Genomic DNA, 19,979 nt, shown 5'->3' with positions numbered 1-19,979 from the left:
CCAAATTTTTCACTTTTACAAGAGGTAACACCAAAAAGTTCAGCTTGTTACCCAGTTTCATATGAGCATGGTGATAATTCACATGTAGTCAAAAAGTTATATTTTTGATTTTCCTAGTATAGTTTGCGGACGACATTTGTAGACCCGCTAAGGAGCCACAACCGCAGAAAAAAAAAAATCAAAATTTGAAATTGCACTCCTCAATTAATTTATTTATGTCTACAGTAACTATTTTGTAGCATCCACGCAATGATCTTTTTCTGGAGAATTGTGCCCAGCTTGTGCTTCTGGATACGCACCCTGTATATAGTTTATTGCCCTCTTTCCACTACAATAATGCCACACACGTGGCCGTTTACTGCGGTTTTGGCACACAGGGCTCAGGAGGATTTTATGTCAGGTGTTAGAGCCATATCGCTTTTCCAGAGTCTTTGTTCTACCATTAACGTAGGCGCCACCTATATTTCCAGAGACAGATGACGGACCTGGGTGGGGGTTGGGTTTCTGTGGGATAATATAGGGATTTTATTGGATTCTATGTGGAATCTGTTCTGGTGGTCTCCATCTTTTTAGGTGAACACAGAACTATTGTCATCCGTCATTCATATTTGTGAGCTAAAAAGAAGCCTAAAATAATGGGATGTTGCTGAAACAGGGACTAAATGGAGTCCAAAGTGTCACCATCTGCCTTATTTTAGTGAGTGGCTCCATAGGGGTTTTGTCTGATTTGCAATTTTGGGATTTAAATGGAAACCTCAATATAAATGCTTAGCGGAGAGCCCATTTATGTTGATATTTGGGAGATTGAATGAAGCAATAGACAGAAATACAAGAATAGTCCTTATTTTTATTTGTAATAAGATGGATTTTACTGCAGGTCAGTGAATTTACAGCGATACCAGATTTATATAGGTTTTTTTGTTTTAATTTTATTACACAGGAAAAATGTTTTTTTCGGTCACAAAATTCTGAGAGCTGTAGGTTTTTTATTTTTTGGAAAACAGGGCTATAAAATGGATTATTTTTTGCATAACAAGTTTGAGATTTTTTTGGTATTATTTTGGGGAACATAACATTTTTTAATCCCTTTTAATTCTGTGTTTTCAGATGAAGAATAAACAAAAACTAGCAATTCACTTATTGTTTTTCTATATTTTTTGACGTGGTTCACTGTGTGGTAAAAGTAATAAGAACAATTTATTCTTTGGGTCAGTATAGTTACAGTGATACCAGACTTATCACTTTTTATGCTTTTCTATCTTTACACACTAAAGTCTATATCTTACAAAAATTAATTTGTTTTTGCATCGCCATATTCTGAGAGCTGTAACTTTTTTATTTTTTCTGATAGATCCATATTATTTTGATTGCTTTTTTTCCCTTGTTTGTGTGTAAGTACGATGAAAAACTGCCATTTTTTTTTCCGTTTTTGTTTTAAGGTATTCACAATAAGGAATAACTAACATTTTATAGATCGGGTCATTCCGGTCACGGCCATACTAATTATGTGTACAATTATTTTTTTTTTTTGTTTTAACACAAAAGCTGCGTGTTTAGTGGCAAAACCGTTTTTTGTGATTTGTGAGCACTTTTGCGTGTGTTTTTTTTCCCTTTTTTTTTTACACATTTTGTTTACTTTTTTTACTTTTTCACTTAGTCCCACTGTGGGACATGAATATTTTTTTTTACTCTGATCACTGATCTCATGTGCCGCTGCACTTATGTACAGGAGACCTGTCAGTGACCCACTGACTGACTGTAAAGGCACCTTAACACACTGCAACATCGCTAGCGATATCGCTGTAACGTCACCGGTTTTGTGACCTATTAGCGACCTCACCAGCGACATTGCAGTGTGTGACACGCATCAGTGACCTGGCCCCCGCTGTGAGGTCGCTGATCGCTACAAATCTTTCAGGACCATTTTTTGGTCCTTTGTTTCCCGCTGCGCAGCATGTATCGGTGTGTTTGACACCGTTACAATGACATTGTTAGCGACTTAGAACCCAGCGTGCTATAGCGTTCCCTTTCCCTTGCTGTGTGACACATCCCCAGCGACCAGCGAGGTCGTTCTGCAGGTCCGTATCGCTACTGCGTCGTTGGCCAGAATTGCCTGTTTGACAGCTCACCAGCGACTTTCCAGCGATCCCGGCCAGGTTGGGATCGCTTGTGGGATCGCTAGAAAATCTCACTGTGTAAAGGGGCCTTAAAGGCTCAGTCACACACAACGACTTACCAGCGATCCCGAAAATAATGCGACCTGATAGGGATCGCAGGTAAGTCGCTGGGGGGTCGCTGGTGAGATGTCACACAGTCAGATCTTACCAGCGATGCAGGAACAATACAGGTCGCAGTAGCGACCTGTATAACGATCTCAGCAGTCACTGTGACCCTGTCACACAGTGTCAAACACAGCGATGTGTCCTGCCCAGCAGGACATCGCCTTTGAAGAAAATGACCTGGACCATTCAGCAACGACTAGCGATCTCACAGCAGGGGCCTAATCGCTGGTAGGTGTCACACATAACGAGATCGCTAACGGGATCGCTACTGCGTCACCAAAACGGTGACTCAGCTGCGATCTCGCTAGCGATCTCGTAATGTGTGACAGTACCTTAAGACTCTGCTTATAGTAGGATCTAACAGGACGCTGTACCCTGGGTCATCAGATAACACCAGGGAACCATGACAACAATAGGCATTGTTAGAGTTGATCCTGCCAAAGAGGCTTTTCAAACCCCAATGGACCTCCTAGATGCCATTGTCTCTATTGACAATGGTATTTAAAAGGTTCATCAGCCTCCATGGGTTCCAAAACCGGTTGGGGATGATGCCCACAGTTGTCAGCCGTCATATACAGCTGCCACCAGAATTTCACCTGCGGGGCAGCACTAATCTTTTCCCTCTGCAGTGTTAAAAGCGGTGCAGAGGAATAAGTACCCTTAACAACTACTGTTAAAAGGTGTATCGGCTGACATTAAGGAGTTAAATAAGGATCATGTTCTGTAAAATAAATGATCAACAATTTTTAAGGAATTTATGCAACGCAAAAACCTGATTTATACAATAGGCCTTTTTCCAGTAACACATTCTCTTTAAGGCTATCTGCTATTTTATGATTAAATTTATCTAAAAAAAAACATGGAAAGCAACCTTGAAGTTTAAGTAAATAGAGGTGAATAAAATAAGTTGCAGACTTCGGCTACAGCACAACTGAAAAATTCTGTGTTTTTAATTATCTCATAAAGTTACAATGATTTCACAATACAATATTTACTACATACAATCTCTCATGGGCATTGCTGATCTGTGGCACAAGTGAAATACTAGAAGGTCCAGCCAACGAGAAGAAGCACAGCACTGGTAAAATACTTATTGATGTGCATGCAGTGGACAGTCTAGCACCACCACAATGGTATACGTCTACATCTATATACACTACAGTTCAAAAGTTTAGGGTCACTTAGGTATTTTTTTAATTTTCAAAGAAAAGCACATTTTTTTCAATTAAGCTAACATTAAATTAAACAGAAATACACTCTATACATTGTTAATGTGGTAAAAGACTATTCTAGCTTCAAACGTCTGTTTTTTAATGCAATATCTACATAGGTGTATAGAGGCCCATTACCAACAACCACCATGCCAGTGTTCTAAGGGTACATTGTGTTTGGTAATTGTGTTAGAAGGCTAATGGATATTTAGAAATCCCTTGAAAATCCTTGTGCAAGAATGTTAGCACAGCTTAAACAGTTTTGCTGATTACAGAAGCTATAAAACTGACCTTCCTTTGAGGTAGTTGAGAATCTAGAGCATTACATTTGTTGGTTCCATTAAACTCTCAAAATGGCCAGAGAAAGAGAACTTTCATGTGAAACTCGACAGTCTACTTTTATTCTTAGAAATGAAGGATATTCCATGCGAGAAACTGCCAAAAAGCTGAAGATTTCCTATAACGGTGTGTACTACTCTCTTCAGAGGAAAGCACAAACAGGCTCTAACCAGAGTAGAAAGAGAAGTGGGAGGCCCCGCTGCACAACTCAGCAACAAGACAAGGACATTAGAGTCACTAGTTTGAGAAATCGACGCCTCACAGGTCCTCAACCGGCAGCTTCATTAAATAGTACCCACAAAAAGCCTGCGTCAACGTCTAAAGTAAAGAGTCTACTCTGGGATGCTGGCCTTCAGGGCAGAGTTGCAAAGAAAACCTCATATCTGAGACTGGCTAATAAAAGGAAAAGATTAACATGGGCAAAAGAATACAGACATTGGACAGAGGAAGATTGGAAAAAAGTGTTATGAACAGACGAATCGAAGTTTGAGGTGTTTGGATCACACAGAAGAACATTTGTGAGATGCAGAACAACTGAAAAGATGCTGGAAGAGTGCCTAACGCCATATGTCAAGCATGGTGGAGGTAATGTGATGGTCTGGGGTTGCTTTGGTGCTGGTAAAGTGGGAGATTTGTACAATGTAAAAGGGATTTTGAATAAGGAAGGCTATCACTCCATTTTGCAACGCCATGCCATACCCTGTGAACAGCGCTTGATTGGAGCCAATTTCATCCTACAACAGGACAATGAGCAAAAGCACACCTCCAAATTATGCATGAACTATTTAGGGAAGAAGCAGGCAGCTGGTATTCTATCTGTAATGGAGTGGGGAGCCCAGTCACCAGATCTCAACCCTATTGAGCTGTGGTGGGAGCAGCTTGACCATATGGTAAGCAAAAAGTGCCCATCAAGCCAATCCAACATATGGGAGGGGCTTCTGGAAGCATGGGGTGAAATATTTCTAGATTACCTCCGCAAATTAACAGCTAGAATGCCAACGGTCTACAAAGCTGCAATTGCTGCAAAGGGAGCTTCCTTTGACAAAAGCAAGGTTTGAAGGAGAAAATTATTATTTCAAGTAAAAATCATTATTTTCTAACCTAGCATATTTCTGGACTATATTTTCTATTCATTATGCAACTCAATTGATAAATAAAAGTGACCTCCCCCCCCAAACTTTTGAACTGTGTTTATATATATATATATATATATATATATATATATATATATATATATATATATATATATATAAAAGCCGATGTGAGTACTCGTGGTTACTCGCTAATCCCTCCCCTCCATGTGACATCATCACAACCGATCGTCCCACACATAAACAGAGACAAATTCTGTAACCAGAACAGCAGAGTCCTGCATACACTGAGGAGCTGATCATGTGACCCCCTGGCTCCTCCCCTCTATGTGACATCGTCACAGGTCCTGTAAGCACAGACACAAATTCTGTTGTGTACATTGCACACTCACACATCTCAAGCTGAGCTGATTCAGTCAATGACAGACAAAGGCCGCGTAATGCTAAATTGCAATTCCCAGCATTTTTCATGTCAAGTTTTCGTTGATATCCTGCTGGGAGTTGCAATTTAGCATTACGCGGCCTTTGTCATTGGCTGAATCAGCTCAGCTTAAGATGTGTGAGTGTGCAACTCCCAGCATTTTTCACGTCACGTTTTCGTTGCCAATCGACAATTATCAACTTCCTTTACATGTAATTCAACCACTTCAATGCTACTGAATGTTGTCATTATTAACGTTAGTTTAATTAATCACCAGCAGCGTTAATTACATAGGAATGGGTGTGCCGAGCAGTAGCTGGCTGGGAACAGCTAGTCTACAATATGGGTCAGGAGGAGCTCCTTCTTACACCAGGTGAGGGTGACTCTAGATTTTTTACAGTATCCTGTGTGTACTGTACACAGGGCTCTGGAGAAGCTCTGGTACTTAGTATAGAACATGATTTACACCTTCTAGAAACACTACGAAATCTTGACTATTTATGAAAATGCTTGTTTTATTCATATTCCTGCTTGACTTGTTTCTTTAATCTTACTTTTTTCTTTTTAAAATTATATTTTGAAGGATTCTGAAAAAATTACTGTTTTTTTAATGACTTACGGTCTCAAGTTAGAATATTTTAAATGGGCTATAATAGCCTGAAACCAATAATTATTATGACTTCAGGGATTATTGAATAACTTATTTTGTCTACTCTAAAAGGTGCTTTACACGCTGCGACATCGCTAGCGATATCGTTAGCAATGGGACACGCCAGATCGCAGATAAGATTTGCCGAGATCGCACATAGGTAATTTTTTGTAGCGCCGGTCACATGTGCGATCTCAGCAAATCGTATGTGCGATCTGGCGTGTTAAATCGCTAATGAGATCACTAGCGATGTTGCAGTGTGTAAAGCACCCTTAGGGGTACTTTGCATGTTGCGACATCGCTACTGCGATATCGTCGGGGTCAAATCGAAAGTGACGCACATCCGGCGCCGGTAACGACGTCGCAACGTGTAAAGCCTAGATGCGCCGATAAACGATCACAAAAGTGTCATATATCAGTGATCTGTGTAGCGTTGGACATTTTCATAATGTCGCGCCAATAGGAGATACAATGTTGTTCCTCGTTTCTGTACAAAATAACGTTTGGAACTCCATTCTATGTCTGAACTGGGTGCAAAAACCTAAAAAAACATCACTATGGGGAGATAAGGTATGCACACCAGTGACTATGTAAGGGGAATACATGGAATAGCAGAAACTGCTGTGTGAATACTGACATGAAAAATTCAATAGCTGTATGTAAGGATGAAATGTGAAAAATGGAACCTGCATTACTGCCATGAATATATGAATAAAGAGAAATTTAGCTACTGAATTGATCAATGCAATAGAGCCCCAACACTGCGCCAAAGTATTTCTCTACGTTGGGGTCCCTAGCTTGTGTGTGTCCTCTCATGCAGTTAAAAAACTTACCGTGTATGGGAAGCTGAGACCCAGGCTATATATATCTCCCCATAGTGATTTTTTTTAGGTTTTTGCACCCAGTTCAGACATAGAATGGAGTTCCAAACGTTATTTTGTATTTGTTAGTAGTTTTTCGTTTGTGAACCCTCCCCATACACACCTATTGCCAATCCACATCGTATATATAGCCTGGGTCTCAGCTTCCCATACACGGTAAGTTTTTTAACTGCATGAGAGGACACACACAAGCTAGGGACCCCAACGTAGAGAAATACTTTGGCGTAGTGTTGGGGCTCTATTGCATTGATCAATTCAGTAGCTAAATTTCTCTTTATTCATATATTCATGGCAGTAATGCAGGTTCCATTTTTCACATTTCATCCTTACATACAGCTATTGAATTTTTCATGTCAGTATTCACACAGCAGTTTCTGCTATTCCATGTATTCCCCTTACATAGTCACTGGTGTGCATACCTTATCTCCCCATAGTGATGTTTTTTTAGGTTTTTGCACCCAGTTCAGACATAGAATGGAGTTCCAAACGTTATTTTGTATTTGTTAGTAGTTTTTCGTTTGTGAACCCTCCCCATACACACCTATTGCCAATCCACATCGTATATATAGCCTGGGTCTCAGCTTCCCATACACGGTAAGTTTTTTAACTGCATGAGAGGACACACACAAGCTAGGGACCCCAACGTAGAGAAATACTTTGGCGTAGTGTTGGGGCTCTATTGCATTGATCAATTCAGTAGCTAAATTTCTCTTTATTCATATATTCATGGCAGTAATGCAGGTTCCATTTTTCACATTTCATCCTTACATACAGCTATTGAATTTTTCATGTCAGTATTCACACAGCAGTTTCTGCTATTCCATGTATTCCCCTTACATAGTCACTGGTGTGCATACCTTATCTCCCCATAGTTCCTCGTTTCTGTGGCAGCACACCGCTGTGTGTGAAGCTGCAGGAGCGAGGAACATCTCCTTACCTGCCTCCACCGCCAATGCAAAAGGAAGGAGGTGGGCGGGATGTTTACGTCCCGCTCATCTCCGCCCCTCTGCTTCTATTGGCCGCCTGCCGTGTTACGTCGCTGTGACGCCGCACGACCCGCCCCCTTAGGAAGGAGACGGGTCGCTGGCCAGAGCGACATCGCAGAGCAGGTATGTGCATGTGAAGCTGCCGTAGCGATAATGTTCGCTACGGCAGCTATCACAAGATATCGCATGTGCGACAGGGGCGGGTACTATCGCGCTCGGCATCGCTATCATCGGCTAGCGATGTCGCAGCATGCAAAGTACCCCTTAAGTCAATGGGGTATGACCTCATTATGTCTCTGTTTTACCACATAATTGATAACTCCTGGACCTCTGTACGGTTGCTATTAATTATTTATAACACTGATTATGATCACAAATTGATTGATTAACAACCTGGCTGGCAGATAACACAGCACAATAAAAAATGAAAACGCTCTCAACCTGTGGATACTGACATTCTAGTATATTGCTGTTGTTGGCAGACCATACTGTATTCAACTTTATCAATAAGACCTTAATTTCTGTCTCATTTGTTCTGGCAACTTCCTGCTCAGACAATACAATCAACGTTGTTTAAGATCTGGGGTTCACCAAGTGACTGTGACTCAAAATGAAGTTTGTGGGAAAGAAGCCATGTGTAACAACTATAAAGGAAAGGTACAACTTTTTATTTGATCGCCCTGAGGAATATTGGACATTTCTTTGGTTCATTTGCATCTACAAATCTCAACATTGAAATTTGTGGAATTATGGAAATTACCGGATTGATAAACATGTTAATTATGCAGATATTAAAAAATGGAAACAATATTTTCAAAATCTCTCAATTTCTTCACTGTCAAGTATGTGACATCCACTTACCCTTACAGTACAGAATGGATCACTATGCAGCATTCTTCAGAACTAATGAGACCACATGGCAACACAATGAAAAAATCTTAATATTACTATTATACTTTGCTTATGTAGCGCCATCATATTCCTTAGCGCTTTAGAGACATCATCATCACTGTCCCCACTGGGCTCACAATCTAAATTCCCAATCAGTATGTCTTTGGAGTGTAGGAGGAAACCAGTTGACTGGAAGGAAACCCACATAAAAACATGGAGACTATACTTATGAGGTTGTTATACTTACTTTGAAAATCCATATCTCAATGGCTGTTTAAACTTTTTTAAGGTGGGACAGTTTTCATTTTATTATCTAATGAGAAACCTTTCAAATATGATTAAACAATCATGGTATAAGAGATCTCTTTAATAAGTAACAGTTTGTATCGGTAAACTCTGTGACAGATCTACTCTGTATGCTCTTAATATCATGACACTCCTCTATGGGATATTCCTCGACTGTGGCATATCACAGTGGGAAATGATCTTGATTTTTTTGGACTAGCACAAAAGGACTATTTAATTGAGCTTCACTTATGTAATGCAATAGGCATCAATGGATTCTAAAGCCCCCATAAACCATAGATAGCAGCAACTTATCTCAGGGAGAACAAAAATATTGGCAGTCCGAAATTCGACGTGACACAATGTGTGGATGGATACCATGTTTGGTATAGGTGGTCTCCTTGACTGTAGACTGCCCTTCCCGTTGTTGTTCCTTCCCGGTGAAAGACCTGGCTAGTTTCCTGCCAGCGTTGAGAAACATGTGATGGTGTCTCCGCGGCTTTCTCATTTACATACATGGGATCTAAGGGGTAAGGTTTTTCCTGATAGAGAGTGACATGCCAGGTCTGGCATACCAATAACAGGAGACTAGTTGGATAACCCCTTCTCATTCCTCTTTTTTACCCCATAAGCATAAAAAGCCTATACTCACCTCCACTGCTGGTGCGGTTCCATCGGTGTCAGCACTTGCATTGCCAATGCCTATGTTATGACACGCAAGCCCCGCCAATCACTTCTCTCTTCCTTCACCCCACCTTCGGACATTTAAGTAATTATGAGGAAATGATTGCCACGGCTACCACTCACTTCCTGTTAATTACTTATTAGTACAAAGGTGCGAAGAAGGAAGCCATGGTTGATGGTTCACTGTACTCACGTGTCCTAATAATGTCATGTGAGCTACTGGGAACGCAAGTTCCCTACATCACTGGAACCACTCCAGCATTGGAACTGAGTATAGGCTTTTTAGTTTATAGGGGCTAACACGAGGAATGAGAAGAGGTTGTCCATGTAGTGGTCAAGCCCTTTAAATGCCTTGCATGCTCCTCTGGGAAATTAAATATGCAAATTGTCTTTTCAGAGAGGAAGAGGATATGATCTCTAGTGCAAACTATTGAAAGTAGCAATCCTAAAGGTCAATGTCGATCCTTTAACTAACATTGCCATATGACTTAGGATATAAGCCAAACCAGAAATTATTTTTTCTGTGGGGATGGATGTTGGAGCAGGAAGCCATTTCTTCATTGGGTTTTTTTGCTTATGTTGAAACAAGGTGAAGGTATAGAAGAATGGAGCCATTTTTCGTGCTATTGATGCAATTTTTTAAAAATCTAGGCAAATCTTTACTACTGTTATGATGTGTGGAAACAATCTAACTGAACATTAGGTACCTGCTGGACCTCCTGGACATGGTGTGTACTTCTTTTAGAATTTTGCAAGTTGAGAAATACTGCTAAAAGTAAAATGTATGATTCTTTATATTTTTAGCAAATTACCTTTTCACTTGAATGTTTTAAATCATCCTACTCAATTACATGTATTGTCAAGTCAATGTGTGCATGCAGTTCTTCTCAATATCATTAATGGCTTTTCTTTTATTTTCAATGTAAATTACGTGTGTAGTGTGAAGTAGAGAACCAAGTTCAGGGATTAGAAATGCATGGGAAAAAAAACATAGAAAACGAATTTTCCTTGAACGTTTTGTACAATCTTGGTATTTTGGCAGCTATCCAGCCCTAATCTCAGTGAAATAAGCCTCCATAACAGTGAAAATGGGACTTGTAAAGCGCAGGTTTATGGTTTATAATACATTCAATGTGGTTGAATATATGTGTTAACATAGCTGGCTAATACAGTTTTACTGAAAAGTGCGACAGCTGAGAAAACACAGTCCATTTGGCTTTAGATTGTCTTTTCACTATCCATTCATGGGGGAAAAATGTGTACAATAGCAAAATGGGTTGGTGTTGTAAATCTTTTAGCAAACCTAAGTGACATATTGTTACCAAGTACATGGAACAATTGGTCAGATGATGGACCATATTATATCATCTTTTAGCATTGCAATTTAAAAGAACTTAATAATTAATTATATTAGTAACAGAAACCCAAGACCTAATTAATATCATTAACATTACACGTATACTCTATGCATGTTACACTCCCAGGCCATATTTATTCTTAAGTGTAATTACCTGAGGATTGTTGTATAATTAATTTCCAAGCAATGGAATTGATTTCTGTCAGTCAAACATTTCCATATTGTCAATGATAGACAGTTTCCAACTAGTGTGAAATTAGAGGTAGAAAGAATACAGGCCCATGAATTTCTAAATAAACTCTTCTTTGTTAATTTTGTATGAATGTAATGTACCTGCACGCAAGCTCAGATCCTCACAAGATCTCCTTCTCTACTCCTCTCTTATCTCCTCTTCCCACAATCGTGTACAAGATTTCTCCCTTGCCTACCCCATACTCTGGAACGCTCTACCTCAGCATATCAGACTTTCCCCTACCGTGGAAAGCTTCAAGAGGAACCTCAAGACCCACCTCTTCCAACAAGCCTACAACCTACAATAACCCTCAATCCAGTACACCACTGCGCAACCAGCTCTGTCCTAACCTATTGTACCATCACCCATTCCCTGTAGACTGTGAGCCCTCGCGGGCAGGGTCCTCTCTCCTCCTATACCAGTCTGTTTTGTATTGTTAATGATTGTGGTACGTATACCCTCTTTCACTTGTAAAGCACCATGGAATAAATGGCACTATAATAATAAATAATAATAATAATGGGTGTGTCATGGTTGACAGACAGTCCTGTGGTGTCTGGCTGTTGAAGATAGCTGCGTTCAGCTATAAAAACTGTTTCCTGGCATTCTATTTTTCCTTCTATGGTATAAATCGAAACCTATATATCTTCTCTGTTTGTGATTAATCCTTTTCCTTTAGGACCCTGTGGATATTTTTACATCTCAGCAGTTAATCCTCATCAGCACACCTTGTGTCCTTTTAATACCTGCGTGTGAATACACTTGGTGTTTTCTGGTGATAGAGTTAAATTTCTATACGGTCTTGGTGGCCAAACCTACAAGTGTATGGGTACATGTGAAAGATTGGGCTGCATTCAGATGTCATCCAAGTGCAGTCCAATTTATGATGACGCAGACAATGGAGAAAATGGAGAAATTAAGCTCTCATGTTCTCACCTGTGCTCCAATTCTTGCATGTGAGAGGATTTGAGCACATTAGAATGACACTTGGCTCAAGCTTGCAGCAGAGTTTGGGCAGAGTATCATAAGCATATCACATACAATTCTCTCACATGACAGAATCCTTGGATCCTATACATTAGTGTGAGCCACTACTTAGGTTGTTGAATCACTCTTACACACTTGAAAATGCTTATTATTGCTTATTATAGAGATGGGCAAATTTATGCAATGCTAATTGAATTTGTGTTGAATTTTTAGGAATACAATGAACCTGTCGAATTTAAGCTAATCGTAATTCACTTTGAAATGCCACAGTTCGTTTATATACTGTACAAGATTACATTACATTTGGATGAGACTCGAAAAAATGAACATAAGGATGACACACAGTTAGAATATGCATTACCATGCGGATACAAATACTCTTTTTGTGTTTGACAATTGAACAACGTTTCATATATTCATCTAAACCCGGCCTGAGTATCAGCAGTTGCACACCCGTAACTTTTATTTACAAGTGATGCTGTACATCTAAAGCGGGCTTTACACGCGAGCAATAGCACCCGCCCACGTCGGTGGCGCGTCACGGGGTGATCGCTGCCATAGCGAACAATATCGCTACGGCAGCGTCACACGCAATTACCTCTTCACTTATCCTTCAATTACCTTTTCACCGACGTCGCTTTGGCCACCAAACAATCTCTCCTTTAAGGGGGTGGTTCGTTTGGCGTCGCACCGGCGTCACTAAGCGGCCGCCCAATAGAAGTAGATAGGCGAAGATGAGCGACTGGAACATATCGCCCACCTCCTTCCTTCCTCATTGCCGGCGGCCACAGGTACGATGTTGTTCCTCGTTCCTGCGGGGTCACACATAGTGATGTGTGCTGCCACAGGAACGACGAACAACCTGCGTCCTGCAACAGCAACAATATTTGGGATTAGAACGACGTGTCAACGATCAACAATTAGGTGAGTAATTTTGATCGTTAGCAGTCGTTGTTGAGTTTCACATGCAACAACGTTGCTAACGAGGCCGGATGTGCGTCACGAATTCCGTGACCCCAACGACATCTCGTTAGCGATGTTGTTGCGTGTAAAGCCCCCTTTAGACTTGGTTCTGGACATTATTTACAATGATATTTTATGCAGCTAGTGCAAAGTAGTATAAATGTAGTAGTAATATTCACACAAAATAGGAAAATGCTCAATAAAGCCTAAACAGATCATTGTGACACAAAAGCACCTGTAAATTTAGTGTTGGCTAAAAGACAGGAAACGGGGTGTAAAACACAGCTGCAGAACCGTAAGTCACAAGTAGATGATCAAAAGCAAATTACCACAATGTCCACCATAAACAAGAGATGCTTGTGACATTTATAGAATTAAAAGACTTACTGGTCAAAATTCAGGATGTGACATGGCGTAAATAAACAATGTGCCAGCCATTTTCATCTTTAATCAGCAAAACAGACTTTCCAGCTGACATCAATGATTGCAAGCATATGGGAAAATACTTATATAGCCAACATCAAGGATTATGTGTAACCCGAGTATATGGTTCTTGAGAAGATTACTACTGCTCTTCTTTGTACGCACAGGGGCTGTAGGCTTAAACACACCGACGTCCAAAACTAGCAACATTGTTATAAAACTCAGATACAGATGGAAGAATCGAAGCATGCGGATAAAATTATTCTTCAAGTCTACATAATGACAGTAGTCAAAACTAGAAGGCACAAGTTTAAAATTGCCAAAATTCAGCATTGTCCGAAGTAAGCTCCACTATGCCCTCAAATCTCTGTTTCTCCACAATTACCGCAGTTAATATTGTACAATTTCATCTTTATATTCAAAAACAGCATGACTCAAGACAATCGCTGCCAAAATTTCACAGACTAATACTGCAGCTAAGATCCTGATAAAATCATTTTATAAATACGTCAGCTGCTGATTATACGATCTTTACATAAGACAAGCTCCAAAACCATGTCCTTAAAAAGCGGAGAAACTGGAGTGACTTGGGTAAAATAAATACCAGTTTTTCCAAATAAGGCAGCACATTTGTTTTATCTAAATAGCCAAAAATCAGAGGATTAATGTCTCAATATATATTTATAGAGGCTGAGCTTTGTGTCTCTCATACAGACCAGTAAAACATCTGATTCACACAGCTAGAGTTAATGGGGTTGTCCCACGAACAAAGTGTAAAGTAAAAGAGTATGAAAATAATGGTGTAAAATCAGTATTTAGTCATCTAAAAACATGCAAGATTTCTGGCTCTCACAGACCTGTAACTTCTTCTTTAAGAGGCTCCTCTGTCCTCCACGCATTACCTGTAGTAATGACACCTGTTTGAACTTGTTATCAGTATAAAAGACACCTGTCCACAATGTCAAACAGTCACACTCCAAACTCCACTATGGTGAAGACCAAAGAGCTGTCAAAGGACACCAGAAACAAAATTGTAGCCCTGCACCAGGCTAGAAGACTGAATCTGCAATAGGCAAGCAGCTTGGTATGATGAAATCAACTGTGGGAGCAATAATAAGAAAATGGCAGACATACAAGACCACTGATAATCTCCCTCGATCTGGGGCGCCATGCAAGATCTCACCCACTGGTATCAAAATAATCTCAAGAATGGTAAGCAAAAATCTGAGAACCACATGGGGGGACCTAATGAATGACCTGCATAGAGCTGGGACCACCGTAACAAAGGTCAACATCTGTAACACACTACGCTACCAGGGACTCAGATCCTGCAGTGCCAGACATGTTCCCCTACTTAAGCCAGTACATGTCCAGGCCCATCTGAAGTTTGATAGAGAACCTTTGGATTATCCAGAAGAGTATTAGGAAAATGTCATATGGTCTGATGAAACCAAAGTAGAACTGCTTGGTAGAAACACAACTCTACCAAAGGTGCCAGACCAGATTATGTATGCACAAACAGAATGTGGTAAACCTTCCTCTTGAAGGTGGCTGCAGCCCAGGTGCAAAATGCTGATGTCACAGCCACTCAAACCTTCATGTTAGAGGGGAGGGGCAGCTGTATAGGAAAAAACTTGCACACTGATAAGGCTTGCACTGGGAGCCCGTCATAAAGATAGGTGTGATGTACATTGTCTGAATTGTAATCTATAGATGACACCAGAAACCTAGGTCAGGCGGGCTAATTAGCACTATATAAGTGCATCTCACACAGATAAGCGAGATGCACAGTGTCTGATTTGTGGCCTATAAATGACGCACAACACTAGGCCAGTTGGGTCAGTTAGCACTATAAAAGTGCATCACACATGACAGGCTGACCAATATACCACCTAAAATCAAATGGTCCACACACATCCTACAAAAATGGATAAAATGTGCCATACCTCAATAGTGAGCTATTAGTTGATATTTTGGCCCAAAATATGGAAGCTTGCAATCCACATCACGGATTCTCACACTTGCGAGTCCCTACACTAAATTATTAATGAAAAAAACACATAGAACTGTATCAAAAGAGAAAAAAGGCTTGCACTGGGAGCCCGTCATATAGATAGGTGTGATGCACAGTGTCTGAACTGTAACCTATAGATGACACCAGAAACCTAGGTCAGGCGGGCTAACATATATATGTAAAACACACACACACACACAATAGACTGAAGAGCCAAGTCGACAACAGTAACATTGACATTGTGGGCCCATTGTTCAACTACATGCAAATACAGAATTGCTCTCATTCACAAGTTTACCTATTCTTCTACATAAAATTGAACGAAGAAGTTTGACAAATGTGATATGACTAAAAAAACAGTCATATCAGACATACTGAACAAATACATACATGCATATGGATAAAAAAGTGCATTCAATATACTGTGATATCAAAATGCAAGATTCTTCAGCATGGAAATTGAAAATTGTCATCTGAATAAATCCGATGTCTGAGGGGTTTGAAATAAAGAGAAGATCTGTGAAACACCAAAAAAAGGATACTGGTAGCATGTTTGAGGATTCCTAGATGGAACCCAAGTAATAGAGAAACACAGAACTTATTGCTATCAGTTATTACGTCAGGTTATCCACGGTTCTCAGCTTTTGATTAGTGCAAATATTATGAAGAACGAAAACAAGCTATAGCTTACTTTCGGTCTATGAAAAACTAATTGGCCATAAAACGAAAAGCAGGAGTACTTTTTGATGCATTAGTGGGCACAATCCTATTGATCTAGTACAGTCCCTGACAGAAATTCTGTTGCTTATCTATGTTATGTAAATAAAAGCTTATAACCTGACTTTAAATTCATCCATTGGTTTCATAAATTACTCTTTTGAAAGCTGAAACCCTCCCAAATTTGGTTTAGGTTATGAAAATAAAGTTGCTGCAAAGCTGAAATATTGATCCTTTAATACAACACAGAAAGGTCTGATTTTGGCAAGACAAAAGTTTTGTCGCCCACAGAAAGTAATGTGAAATTCAAAAAAAATAATTAACTTCTAATACAAAGATATGTTGCATAACATTGGTGAATGAAGTTGTGGTGCTATCAGAGCCATATTTAAGATATGTTGTGATTTCCATGAGCTTGAAGGACTGCATCTATGCGGTTCAACATGATTCATACAATTTATTGATGAAGTCATCAGGAATAGCAAAGAATGAAGTCTTACATGCCCCTCAGAGTTCATCTAGATTCTTTGGGTTTTGTCTTCCAAGCTTCCTCTTTCATCCTACCCCAAACATGCTCAATGATGTTCATGTCTGGTGTTTGGTCTGGCCAGTCCTTGAGCACCTTGATCTTCTTTGCCAGGAGGAACTTTGTTGTAGAGATGGATGTATGAGATGGAGCACCATCCTGCTGCAGAATTTGACCCCTTTTATGATTGGGAATGTAAGAGGTAGCTAATACTTCTTGATACTTTAGGCTATTGATATTGCCTTCCACCTTGCAAATGTTTTGCACACCCCCATAGTGAATGTAACCCCAGCGCATGATCTTTCCACCACCAAACTTAACTGTTTTTCTGGATCCATATGGGCTCCAGTAGATCTCCTGCAGTATTTGCAGTGGCTATGGTGTAATTCAACTGAAGATTCATCAGAGAGATCCACCTTCTGCCACTTTTCAAGCGTCCATCTGTTTAGCAGGCTGTGGGACTTGGCAAATGCCACACGGTTTTTTAATTGCCTTTAGTTTAGTGCTGGCTTCTGGGCACTGATTCGACCATGGAGGCCATTTTGAGACAGAATCCTACAAACTGTTCTAGTTGACACAGGGACTTGAGGTGACCAGGCCTGTTGGAGCTCTGCTGCAGTGGAAGAGGGGCTGGCTTTGGATTTTCTAACCAACAAACATTCCTCCTGAGCAGTTGTCTTGCGGGGTCTGCTGGACCTAGGTTTGTCAAAAACATCTCCAGTCACTTCAAATCCTTTTTTAATTCTTTGTACTTGACGCTGAAACACATTAAAGGTGCCAGCCACCTCTGCAGTGGATCTGTTCTTCAGTCTCTTGATAATCAGGTCTTTTGTCGCTAGGTGGATTTTTGGCATGTTGTCAGAGGTCAAGTTTCAGTTCAACTAAAGGTTTGGGGTGCTGGGTTTCTTTTTATACACACCCACTAATTAACCAATCATTTAGTGAGCAGAGATGAGGATGTAAACTAAGATTGGGTGCATTATATGACAAGGCTACAAAACTTTTGTCTTACCAAAATCTGACCTTTCTGTGTTCAATAAATGATCAATATTTCAGCTTTGCAGCAACTTTATTTTCATAACTTAAACCAAATTTGGGAGGGTTTCAGCTTTCAAAAGAGTAATTTATGAAACCAATGGATGCATTTAAAGTCAGGTTATAAGCTTTTATTTACATAACGTGGATAAGCGACAGAACTTCTGTCAGGGACTCTAGAATGACTTTAAAGGAGTATTCGGCTTTATATATAGAGCTTCAACCAGCTTTTAAAACAGTAAAGAACATACCAGTACTATTAAAATGAACGTAAGTGGTCATGGTCTTACCTTGCCATTCCTAGACTGGAAAAGTTAGAAGGCACTATAAGTATATCAAGCCGTGAAAATGGGTGGGTGCCTAAGACAGAGTAAGCTGCCTCGAGACACCGAGAAAGAACTGAAATCATCATCTCTTTACATTGGTCTTTAAGTACATCTGGAGCAAAAACACGATGAGGTATGCAAATCTGAGAGTACGCCTCAAGACTTTTATAGCGGCAAGGACACTCCAAATGTCTGCATTCCTGTTCTGAGGATCTGTTTCATGGGAAATGCAACAAGAGAGAAGTTATCAATATACTTCTATATAAGATATTTAATTATGAAGGCTTGGAATGAAAAATATAACTTCTATTTTAAAAAAACAAAAAAACAAAACAAAAATATTCTTAGTATATAAGTTAATTCCTGTGCCTATTAATGTATAAAAGATTAGAAAATTATATAATTGGCAAACTATAAAAATGTTTAGAATATTTGCTTGTATGCAACTAGAGGTAACCACTGGATTCAGTTACATCCCTTCCAGCCATTTAATATTTGTCGTGGGAAAGGGATTATGGAATTAGCGAAACAAGTGCCCTGTCCCTTCCTTTTCTTGAATCAACTTTGTTAAAGAAAACCAAAAAAGTTGGACTGTACACTATTTGGTCAGAAGCATGAGGACACCTGACCATTCTCTTTGGAAATCCCATCCATAGGACAATCGTTAATATGAAGTTAGGCCTACTTTTGTGGCTATACCAACCTTCACTCTTTTGGGATGCTTTTCCATGAGGTGTATGTGTAGCGCTCCACGGGGCAGGTGCATTAACCTATTCGTCACCGGGCCGTCGACTGTCGTTGTCACGGGCGGCCTAGCCTGTCTCTGTTGCCCCAAGGCGTACAGAAGATGGCAGTGGAGAGATGTTGGGGGTAGTAGTAAGGTGAATGTCGTGACAACACCTGTGGTATGCGGCCAGGGAAGTAACTGCCGCTGCTGTCGCTGTCCTCCAGGGCAGATGGTAGTAGCAGCTATGGGTGGTATCGCTCCCCACAGGTGGAGCGGGTCCCGGGGAGGATGATGATGGGAGTAGTAATGGCAGCGCGGAGCGGCAGTACGAGTAATAAGGAGTCAGAGTCAATGGCTGCGGTTCTAGGTTGTTTACTCACTTTTGTGATGTGCTGCTCACCCAGGTAATCCCGGTCACTTGCTATGATGGGCTCCGATCAAACTTGGATCCCTTTAGAGATCAGTCCGGTTTGGTGTTCCTTTGGTTCCTTCCTTATAGCGCCTGTCTGTGGATCCCCTAGCTTGAAGCTACATGGGGACCTGTGTTTTACGAGTAGTACTCTTGTCCCTATTTGCAGGTGCCACGGTTCCAATATGGGTTCCGGCTTAAATCGAGGCCCCGGATCCTCTCTGGCACTGTGCTGTCGGGCGCTGTGTGGTCAGGGAAGCTTGAAACTTTCCCCGTCCAGGCAGATTCTGGAAAACCAACGTGAAGTATGATCTTCCCTAGGGTCCTGCCACCCTGTGTGGCGCTGGTTACGAGGGGAGCAGATGCATTCTCCCCACGGCAACCGTGTGAACTCTTCCTCCTTCCCATCGGAGCACCTGTGCGGCACGTCTGCTCCGATGCTCTCCTGCTGGAGAACTCTAACTGTTGTGTTGGCTCCTGACTCCCCCTGCTGGCTGCACCTCCCCCCTCCCAGGTCCTAAGCTAGTGGGACTGGGGCCCCTG

The 19,979-nt window shown here is 40.7% G+C and overlaps 1 protein-coding gene across 5 annotated transcripts in view; it reads right to left on the bottom strand.

Moving 5' to 3' along the window:
- Positions 1–19,979, bottom strand: part of AOPEP (aminopeptidase O (putative)) — a 670,220-nt gene that overhangs the window by 507,761 nt on the left and 142,480 nt on the right. For 4 of the 5 annotated variants that reach the window (XR_012724789.1, XM_075318588.1, XM_075318578.1 and 1 more), the window contains exon 6: positions 18,265–18,513. The exons of the other annotated variant lie outside the window; for it this stretch is intronic. Coding sequence is in view for 3 of the 4 variants with exons in the window: in XM_075318588.1 (XP_075174703.1) it covers positions 18,265–18,513 (249 nt within the window). In the remaining variant the exon portion in view is untranslated. The remainder of the gene's footprint in view (positions 1–18,264; positions 18,514–19,979) is intronic. 5 annotated transcript variants of the gene reach the window in all.

This window comes from Anomaloglossus baeobatrachus, chromosome 1 (genome assembly GCF_048569485.1).
Source record: "Anomaloglossus baeobatrachus isolate aAnoBae1 chromosome 1, aAnoBae1.hap1, whole genome shotgun sequence".
In the NCBI taxonomy this organism is placed as follows: Eukaryota; Metazoa; Chordata; class Amphibia; order Anura; family Aromobatidae; genus Anomaloglossus; species Anomaloglossus baeobatrachus.
This window is presented reverse-complemented; position numbering and strand designations above follow the sequence as displayed.